The 10,668-nt window shown below is 44.8% G+C and overlaps 1 protein-coding gene across 1 annotated transcript; it reads left to right on the forward strand.

Annotated features, from left to right (window-relative positions):
* Positions 1-423: 423 nt before the first annotated feature.
* Positions 424-4,564, forward strand: egr1 (early growth response 1). Its single transcript, XM_084550404.1, has 2 exons — positions 424-1,207; positions 1,965-4,564. The coding sequence occupies exons 1-2, from the start codon at positions 997-999 to the stop codon at positions 3,290-3,292; spliced, it is 1,539 nt and encodes a 512-aa protein (XP_084406530.1). The 5' UTR covers positions 424-996; the 3' UTR covers positions 3,293-4,564.
* Positions 4,565-10,668: the final 6,104 nt, after the last annotated feature.

Genomic DNA, 10,668 nt, shown 5'->3' on the forward strand with positions numbered 1-10,668 from the left:
TGACATTAGTTATTGTGAGCGCTGGACATGATTTGCACTCCAGCCTCTCATTCACTGCCAAGCAGCGATCAAGAGCTGCCTCAGGAAGTTCCAAATAAGGACAAGGGAAATGGAAACCCACCGGAGGTCCTTATGTAGTCACGACCTTATATGGCACGGCGGAGCCAGGCTTTCCGGCAGCAGCGCTGCCTGCTGCACAGATGGGAAATCCAAATCAAATCTATGTGGCGACGGGGAGAGCGAAAGAATTACACTGCTGTCGGACGGAGCTGTTCTGCTATGAAGATACATTGATCCTGGACAAAGGAAGAGCAGCATTGTCTTCGCAATTTACTGCGAGAGCTTAATATAAAGTCTCTCCACTCTGCTTTCCCCCCAGGCCAGCGTCATGTGTCCTCCACTCATCCACTCATGCCTAAATATGGGCTTCCTTTTTTCCATATATGGACATCTACGTCACAGAAGAGGGTATATAAGCAGCGGGGAAACCTCTCAGCTCAGAGAGAGCCCTGAGAGCCCACAAGAGCAACTGTTAGAGCAGAGATAGATAGACAAACACATAGAACTCCCGAACTGAGAAATATCACACCAAAAGTAAAAAGTCAATTCAAAACAATATCCATCCGAGAAGGTCAAAACCTGATTGGATGAATAATTGAATACAAAAATCAAGATTGATTTGTTGATCAATTTTGATGAATCTTAGGGAATGAGTAATAAGGACACATTTGATTTCTTCTGAAAAGACAAGTGGATTTTTACTCATCTCTGAGAGAAAGTGAAGACAGCAGGACAACGGGAAAACAAGACTCACGGAGGAAGGCAGAAAACATTATCTTCCACGGCATCAGCAGAAGTGTGCAACGCTCCCTGAGCTGGGCTAAGTGATTCCCTCCACCTGTGAGGCACTGCTCTGCCAGCGTGCACCCAGCCTGCCTGCACTCCACAGCAGCCACGAGAGCAGCCTCAGCCCTGCAGCTTCAGCACCAGCAGAGGATGGCTGCAGCCAAGACCGAGATGATCCTCCCAGCCCTGCAGATCTCAGAGCCTCTGAGCTTTCCTCACTCCCCCATGGATAACTACCCCAAGCTGGAGGAGGTGATGATGCTCAGCACGACAGGAACCCCCTTCCTCACTGCCTCCGCACCCGAAGGTGCAGGCTTTGGCTCCGGGGATCCAGGAGACCAATACGACCACCTTGCTGGAGGTAAGAATTTCCTTCTTTTGCCTCTTGTTTTCTATGCTACATGTAAATACTGAACTGAAGATATAGCCCAAGAAAATAGTTTATAGAAATAAACAGCTGTACAACTTTTAAATTATTATAAATGTTTGCAATGTATCGTTATTCACAGTTTTAAATTACTGTATATCCATCCGCAACTGACAAAGATTTAAGATTTTTAATTACAAGTCTATGGCAAATAAATCCTATGTTTACAACACAGACGAATAATAAAAATATATAACTTACTTAACACCAATTTTGTAATAGCTCTAAATCCGTGTTGAATTTCTGAGGGTTCAGACATTGCTCAGTCACTGCATGCTTCTAGACACTCCTACAGCTCAATTCAAATTGCATTCCTAAAACCAGCTGAACTGCAGTTTCGGTAATCAATTGCCTCTGGCTCTGTGATGGGCTTTAAGAATCTGCACGTCAGTGTGTGTGCTTGTGCAAGACAGGAAGACAGAAAATGAAAGAAAGCTCGAGAGAGCGTGAGCACATGAAAATGCGAGCCTGAAAGCTTAAACAGCAACTTCTGTGTGGAGATGTAGAAGAGACACTTTTAAACATGAGGTTAGAAGAGTTTAGTTGAAAGGTGTTTCTTTGCGTGGGCATCTGACTGATCGGTTATAGAAGAGAGGGGTGACACACTGTCCACTGCTCTGCCCCCCCCCCCTTCCTCCTCTGGGTATTGACAGTTTGATTAATGTCTCTGCTTTCTCTGTGCTCTCTGCAGATACGTTACCTGATATCCCCTTCAACTGTGAGAAGGCAGTGGGCGAGCCAACTTACTCCACCCAGAGGCTGCCCCCCATATCCTACACAGGTCGCTTCACCCTTGAGCCTGCCACCACCTGCAGCAATAGCCTCTGGGCAGAGCCCATCTTGGGTCTGTTCACTGGTCTGATGGGCAATATTGCGCCCAGCTCCAGCTCTTCCTCTGCGGCCTCACAGACCACCTCGTCCTCCGCTTCATCTATCCCGTCCTCCTCCACTTCCTCCTCTTCTACCTCCTCCTCATCTCAGAACTCCAGCCTCAGTTCCTCAATTCACCACAGCGAGCCCAACCCGATCTACTCGGCCGCCCCGACCTACTCCAGCCCCAATTCTGACATCTTCCCAGACCAGGGCCAGGCTTTTCCCGGTTCAGCAGGAACATTGCAGTATCCACCCCCTGCCTACCCCAATGGCAAGACCTGCGGCACAAGTTTCCCTGTGCCCATGATTCCCGACTACCTCTTCCCTCAGCAGCAGGGAGAGATCAGCCTGGTGCCCCCTGACCAAAAGCCCTTCCAGAGTCAGTCAAGCCAGCCTTCCCTTACTCCTCTGTCCACCATCAAGGCCTTTGCCACCCAGACTGGTTCTCAGGACTTAAAGAGTGTCTACCAGTCCCAGCTCATTAAGCCCAGCCGCATGCGTAAGTACCCAACACGGCCAAGCAAGACACCTCCTCACGAGAGGCCCTACGCCTGCCCCGTGGAGACCTGCGACCGTCGCTTCTCGCGGTCTGATGAACTGACACGTCACATCCGCATCCACACAGGTCAGAAACCCTTCCAGTGTCGCATCTGCATGCGCAACTTCAGCCGCAGTGACCACTTGACAACACACATCCGCACTCACACCGGTGAGAAGCCCTTCGCCTGCGAGATCTGCGGACGCAAGTTTGCCCGCAGCGACGAGAGGAAAAGGCACACAAAGATCCATCTAAGACAGAAGGACAAGAAAGCAGATAAAGGAGGAGCAGTGGTGGCAACAGCAGCGCCGGTATCAGCCGCATCACCTGCCTCCAGCTACCCCTCTCCCATCACTTCCTACCCCTCTCCAGTGTCCTCTTACCCGTCTCCGGTCACCTCCTGCTACTCCTCTCCTATCCACACGTCCTATCCATCTCCTTCCATCGCCACAACCTACCCATCTGTGTCCATGTCCAGCACCTTTCAGTCCCAGGTCGCCTCTTCCTACCCTTCCTCAGTTGCGTCCAACATCTACAGCTCCCCAGTGCCCACTCCGCTGTCAGACATGCAGACCACCCTCTCCCCAAGGACAATTGAAATCTGCTAAGAAAGAGCAAAGAGAAAAACTTTTTTTTAGTGCGCACCTCTCCTTCCTTAAGGTTTTTTGAGGGGAAAGAAATCAGCATCAAAAGGACTTTGTTTTTCCCCTCTAAAAAGCACTTTTCTGCTCCCTGTGCAGTGTTAGGTGAATCTTGAGATTTACCTGAAAGAGAGAAAAAGACACATGTCAAGGACTGGGCAAAGACTATAGAAGATGAAAAGGGATTTTTTTCTGTCTCTGTAAAACAAATGCAGCACTTCAAATGCATAAGGGACTCCAGAGATACAGAGCAGAAAACGGCACTGGCAGGTCTTTGCTATTAGGTACACACAAACCAAGAGACAAACAGATTGCCAGCAGTTGTGGTGCTGAGACACGTCGCCCTTGCAGGCACTCACACAGTACAAAAAGACTTTGAATGATATACATAAGCTATCATATATGTATATTGTACATGTGCCATGTTTCGTTTTTATCATTCTTTGGTACCACTGATGTGAACAATTATTTGCATATTTGCATTGTATTATTTGAAGTGAGCAGGGCCATATTTTCTACATACTTTCTCTATTATGTAGTGATGATGCTGTGATACGTTTTGACATTGTTTGAAAAAAAGCACTTAAGTATTCAAGCATGAGTAAGAGTGATGTTAGTTTCTGTTTGTAAATATCATCCACTGGTACTATCTCTTTCTCTCTTTCTCACATGTGACATATCGCTTGGTTATATGGAAAAACAGAGAAAAGAAAAAAACATTTAACAAAAAAAACCCAACAAAAAACTAAACAAGACAAACGCTCCCGTTATTTGGTGCCTTTTGTGAAGCCTTGCTGATGTTGTGACTCGGCCGAGCGCGAGAGACGATGCACTGCATCTCGCCTTAAGGGTTGAGGGAATATTTTTGTTACAGAATGTAAGTCATACTCAGAGGGAGGAAAAAGGGACGAGCTATGGGCACCGCTTCATTTTATCAGAATGTAAGCAAAAAAGGATAAAAATTATAAAGTATATTTTTGTAAAACTTACGTGTAAATATCCACATCTTCAAGAGCTGGAATGTTGAAGTTACCTACTGAGTAGGCATGGGATTTTTTTGTATGTTAAATACATGCAGTTCATTATTTTGTGGTTATCTTTATTTTGTATTTGTGTTTGTTAAAACAAGTGACTGTTTCTGGCTTCTAAACACATTGAATGCGCTTAACTGCCAATGGGATATTTGGTGTACAAGATATCCTCCCAGAAATGAAATATAAATAAAAATATGAATATATATGTACACGTGTTTTCATATTTTATTGTATGACTTTTTGGTGTTTGGTGTTTTTCACAGAGAGACATTCCCATCACATTTACATCCCCTCATTTCATCATGCACATTCCTCACTCTTGAATATCATAAATTCAATCAGCTCACATGTTAATTGTATGTAGATTATCAGTGCATGGACACCACAACTTCACAGAGCGCTTCCGTTTAATTTAAGAAAAATCTGCACAGCGCAATCTCAAGGAAGCTCTCCATTTTGATCACTTTTCTTCATCTAAACCCTGCATTAACGATAACAGTATCGCACGACTCCCATGCCTATAAACACAGAGGATGAAGAATTCTTATCTAGATTCAACTTGTTCTTGAAGAAAATAAGCTTATCTAAATTTCCATTTCATTTCAGATTTCATGATACATTGTTGGCCGTTACTGTTGAGCACACAGACTTCCAGTAATATAGGGCGAGGAGAAAAAAAAAAAAAGAAAAAAGAAAAAAAAAAAAATCCTCCACCATACGCTGATAGAGAAATGATTTTTGGACAGGGATATTTTAAAACCAGCTGTGCTTAGATATGCACGGGGCTATTTTCTCGGGGTGCAGGTGAAATCCATCACACGGTAATTACCTTATTTTGCTCAAATGGCTGGCGAGATGCTGTCACCTCGTAGTGAATGTGCTGTAACACACAATCGGGCAATATCCTTGTGGGCTGGTTGGTATTGTTGCATGGGAGCCGCTGAACAGACTGGCCCTGAAGGTTTAAATGCTGTTTCTTTTGGTTTCTCGAGCAGAATATAATAACGGCCCCATCGCACCACCGTTATTCTTCTGCCACTGTTCCCTAGGCAAGGAGTACTCGCAACATGTTTGAGTATGGAAATGAAACAGCCTGTTTTTTTTTTTTTTTCTATGTGTGTGTGTGTGTATGTGTGTTTTTTTATCCAGCCAATGTAGACATAAACCCTCCTCTCAGGCAGCTTTGGAGTAATTTTGTGTTGTGAAACGCACTAACCAAAATATCACAAATGCAAACACAGCTAAAATAGAAAAGCAGGAAAACAAGTAGAAGAGAGTGATGGAGGGAAAGGAAAAATAATTAAGATAATTGGTCTCCTGATCTCAGATTTCCAAATTGGGCCTTATGAGTTGCGTACGCGCGTGCATGTGTGCATGTGTGCATATACAGGCATCCGTGTGCAGTATACACAGTGGCTTTCTATAGACTCAAGCTAATGTAGTTACTTCCTGCAGTGTGCAATTGTCTCAAATTTACTTTGGTGGTTCCTTTGGTTAAAGCTCAGTGTCCCCACGAAACATTTGGACCTAGACGCCACCCTCAAACCTGCTGTGTGTTTGCGGCGCGTCAGATGAAGTATGTAATTGTATAAACACCGCCCCCCATGATACGACTAAAGAAGAAAAATATGCAGCTGAAAGAAACATGGACACATTTTCTTGGACGGTATCTACTCTACTGCTACAAATTTTATAAATATTTGAAATCCACACACACACACACACACACACTCAAGATATACTTAAACACAAATCAGCATTGTGGTTTGGTCTCCGCGCCGCGTTAAATCATCTTTATGTTTAAATAATGACGCTCCTCACTCAGAAGCGCATCTAGCTTTTTTTGGGGAGAAAATAAAAAATCCTTGTGTGGCCTAAGATCCCAAAATCTGTCATTTCCTGTCATTGTTTACAACATTATTTTGGTCTCTGGCTGAAAATAAAGAGCCATTCAGCAGCTTTTGCATCAAAACTTTTTCATTTTGCCGTGCTTTCAGGAAAGTCTTTTACTCGATGTTGAAACTGCGCTTCTCTCAGTCCTTTCTCATATTCAGAGACCGTATTTTATTTTAACCGGTGTCGGTCACACAGGGGAGTCAGTGGCCAGACTTTGTCACAGTCCATAACCAAAACACTAGAAAGACAGGCGGCCAATATTGTTGAAAGTATTAGGGAATAGTGTGGCTCATGACATCCTTTGATTCAAGGCTCTTCCTGGCATATCAAAGCTCACGCACCGGGTCTGTTCTGTTTAGGGAGGTGTGAGAGGAGTGTAAGAGGATTTGGGAGTGCAGATGCGTCGTGGCTTCACTCTGTTGTAACCCACAACGGAGCCACCTCACACCCCCCGACGGGCTTCCACTTCAAGAGCCCTGCCTTTGTTCAAAAATGTATTTGTTCTCTTATTCTTTTTGGGAACTGTGTAAAACAAAAAAGAACGAATGGCGAAAAGAACCATTCTTTCTCCCTCAGCCCTCCAACCCCATTCGACTGCCACCTCCCTGCCTCTCTCTCCCCCTCTGACTGTACCTCTCTCTCCCTCTCTGGTAGTGCATATTTTGCTGGAGATGCTAATGATCTCCCCCCACTGTATTCTGATGCAAGGTCTGTCTACACTTTTCTCTTTCATCCACATACAAATGTGCTCTTATTGCCTCTTCGCCCTCGGGCCTTTTAAGATGCCTTTCTGAAATATGCCGTTTGATAAGCACATCATTGGCCAAGTCCCTGCAGTGATTAGAGCACTCTTTAATGTGAGCAAGTTAGAGAGTGAACGAGTGTGCTCCGGGGCCGGCAGCTATCCATTCTCCTCTGTCCTCACCCCTTGACATCTCCCGGGTCGCTGGGGAGGACCCAGCGCCGGACAGGATGACCCAGGGCCCAGCTTAGCACTTAGACACTGCTGGCCATCCTCCATATTTCATCTCCGCATGGAGATTAAGCACAGGAGGAACGACACTGGAGAATCGCCTTCACAGAGACATGTACTGTATGCTGGAAGGCTAGATTCCTGTACTTTATCACAGGAATGTGACAGGAGGACTGCTCTCTAATGTCTTTTAAATATGCTCCATTGATCTCGTGTTCAGAGCCTCACTCTACCTCGCTGGGATGGCTTTTTCATCTTCCCAAAAGGGAACGCTGAGACGGTCGTCAGGTGCTTTATCCTGTTCTGCCTCTTGCACTCGACACCTGTTGCGCCTTTTGGGATAAGTAGGTTATATTTAAACTGCTTGATTTCCAGCCTCCTCACAGGTACATTTCACATAGATTGCAACATTTACACAGACACGGTGCTGAGGAAACGTGCTCGGCATAACGCGGGTTGAAACTAACATGAGTCGAAAACTATCAGACAGACCTGGACGGAAACTAGCAGTCCATCTATATACAAACATCCTGTCGTGTGCTAAAAAAAAACAGCTCCTCTTAACATGAAACAACAGATCCTCACTTCGCATCTGAAGACACACAAGCACATAACAGATCGTCAAGATGTCACAAATTTGTTCTCCATTTCTGGGTTGAGATGAGTGAAATGTTGCATGTGTGTTTGCAGTGTACCTGCGTTCAAAACGCACGAGATGTAAGAGGAGCACAACTCACAAGCATCTTTGAAATTATTTGCGGCACACAAAAGAGATTTTTTGACGTATCACTTCCACAATAATCTACAGGTGTCCTGGCAACTTTAGCTCTACTTAATAAGCCATGCTCGTTTGAAGTACATGGCTTTGAACAGACAACAAAACAGTGCATGCTTAAGCACCTCCAAATATGACACCTCTTCAACTCAGCATCAAGTACACTACAGCTTTACAAAAACCACCTGGGTGGCTCTGAAATGCAAACAGGCCTTCATAAGTCTTTATGTGTCACGGCTAGTAAGTGGGCTTGAGTTGTTTTCTTTTCTGTCTGTGCGTGTGAATATCATATTCAATCCCCGAGCAGGGTTTGCGAGGCTGGCTAAATAAATTCAGTCATGCCTTTCAGACTTTTCAGTTTTTATCAGAGGGTTGCACATTGTGCAGCAGATGGCTTCTGAACTTGCAAGACCTGAATTCATAAATGGCAAAAAAAAAAAAAAAAAAAAAAAGTTTCATGTAAGTGTTTGGATTGGAGATGATTATATGTATTGTGCTGGTTGTAGGACAGAGGTGGAGAGTTCTACATTGCTCTCATTTTGAAACAGTACATACTATCATACTTACTCCTAAATCTGGCCATTTTTTATATAAGACATTTTAGTTCACATAAAGCAGCATTGATAAAATTCCAGGGACGCTGGCTTTGCTCGAACTACAGTTCAAGAGTTCACAACAACCACCCAGTTGCCACAACAGCCCAGATTAGAGGTGAGAGTTACAGTAGTCTGAGTGTGAGCGAGTATATGTGTGTGTGTGCCCCCGCAGGCTTCGTAATTGAATGTAGTTTGTTTTGGATAGCATCTACATGTTCCTGGGCATTGAGGCTTTTGCAATTTGTTATGATAATCTTTAAAGAGCCACCGCAGAATGGCATTATAGTGGCAAATTGAGTGCAAAACCAACTAACCAGTTCCTTTGATCTGATCAGGGCATCCAGTGTCTCACTCTGATACATCAAAGCTGAGAGAGAGAGTGAGAGAGAGAGAGCGAGAAAGAGCGAGAGAGGGAGGGAGAGAGAGAGAGAGAGAGAAAAAGAGAGAGAGAGAGCATTACTAGAAAATCTGTGTCTCTGCCTCCGCCCTCCAGATGTGCCCTGCTGTGACTTCACCACCTGTCATTCAAAAGGCGGAGGCCAGGTGTCTGCTCCAGCACCGTAGCCACCTGATCTGAGATATACCACACACTCACACTCGCACACACAGACACACGCACACACGCGCACATGCACAGCCCTGCGAGTGAACTGCTTTTTCACAGAACATCAGCACTGACTATAACTTAATCTTCCCCAGTATTTGGTCCATGCACTGCCAAAAATAATCCCTAACCCACTTATTAGGTAATACCTGTGGATGGAGTCAATAATAAATAATGTTCTGCGGCAGAAATGAATCCATATAAAAACGTATTACTTGTTCAGGGCCAAAGATATTATTAGAATCGGGAGTAACAGCAGTAGAAAGAAACACAATTTGTCCTGGTGTTCTGTAGTTTTGACTACCGCTGACAGTGGTATTTTGTGCTGTGACTGCTGTGCTGCAGCACCAGGTATTACAAAAGCAGCCCTTGTCATCGAGCTGCTGCTAAGCCTCATTTGAAGGCTGAGGCATAATCAAGTACATAAAATTGGAGATTTTTGTTCGAATAGAACATAATTTTATGTGAACAGGCGCTTGAGCTTAAATACCTGTACACACACACACATATATATATATATATATATGTATAGGTGTGTGCATGTTTATGCCACATGCGCCTATATGCAGCAGCCGTAAGGTGCTATCAAGTCTCATGGGTGACAGCATGATCGCGGGGGAGTGGGAGAAGTGAGAATCGGGGAGGAGGAGGGATATGGCGAATGTGTATTATCATCTGGCCAGGTTTCCTCTCCCGCCTCCTCGCTACAGCTGTCCTCCATGTCTGATGAAAGCCTTGCGCTGCTATATTTGTCCCTCAGTGATGAGGTGGAACTAATGGCTACTTTCACACCAGCTGATGTCATCAGTGTGCTGCGTCTGGGGAGCAGGAGGGTGGGATACCTGCTGGGAGCTTCTGTTGTCCACCAGCGCATGGACACGCGTGAGCACATGCACACGTATTAATGTTTTCATCAAGTCGTGACAACACTTATTTAACAAGTAGTGCTCTCATTGGAAAAATCTCAGCTCAGAAGGGGTCAGCATATAATGGAATACTTTAACATATTGGGGGATATACTTATTTGCTATCTTGCTGATAGTCAGATTAGAAAATGGAAAGCATTCTTTGGCTGCAGGCAAATATAAAAATACTGCCAACAGCCACTGAATGTAACTTGGCATTAAGATTGGAAACAGGGGGAAGACAGCTAACTCGGTCCATATCTACCACACAGACATGAGTGTGGTCTCATTGAGCCCCAAAAGATACAACCCCTTCAACGTAATCTAATTTTCTGCTGATTTATATAAATGCAAATGTAAACAACCTCTTTCCCTCTCCCTTTCTGTGTCTGTCTGTCCTCGCCTGCCTCCCCAACACCTAGTTAGCAGTAAGCAGTGTGTGCTGTGGCGAGCCGAGCACTGCCACATCTCTGTCACATCCTCACCGTTGGGCCCTCATTTAGGGCCTGTGACTGCATGCAGTGGCATGTCAGCATCTGTCAGCTCTGTCAAGTGTGTAT

This window comes from Chelon labrosus, assembly GCF_963514085.1.
Source record: "Chelon labrosus genome assembly, chromosome: 8".
In the NCBI taxonomy this organism is placed as follows: Eukaryota; Metazoa; Chordata; class Actinopteri; order Mugiliformes; family Mugilidae; genus Chelon; species Chelon labrosus.

Coding starts and splice junctions, on each gene's coding strand:
- egr1 (XM_084550404.1), top strand. CDS start 997: ATGGCTGCAGCCAAGACCGAGATGATCCTCCCAGCCCTGCAGATCTCA. Junction 1,208..1,964: donor ATACGACCACCTTGCTGGAG/GTAAGAATTTCC, acceptor TGCTCTCTGCAG/ATACGTTACCTGATATCCCC.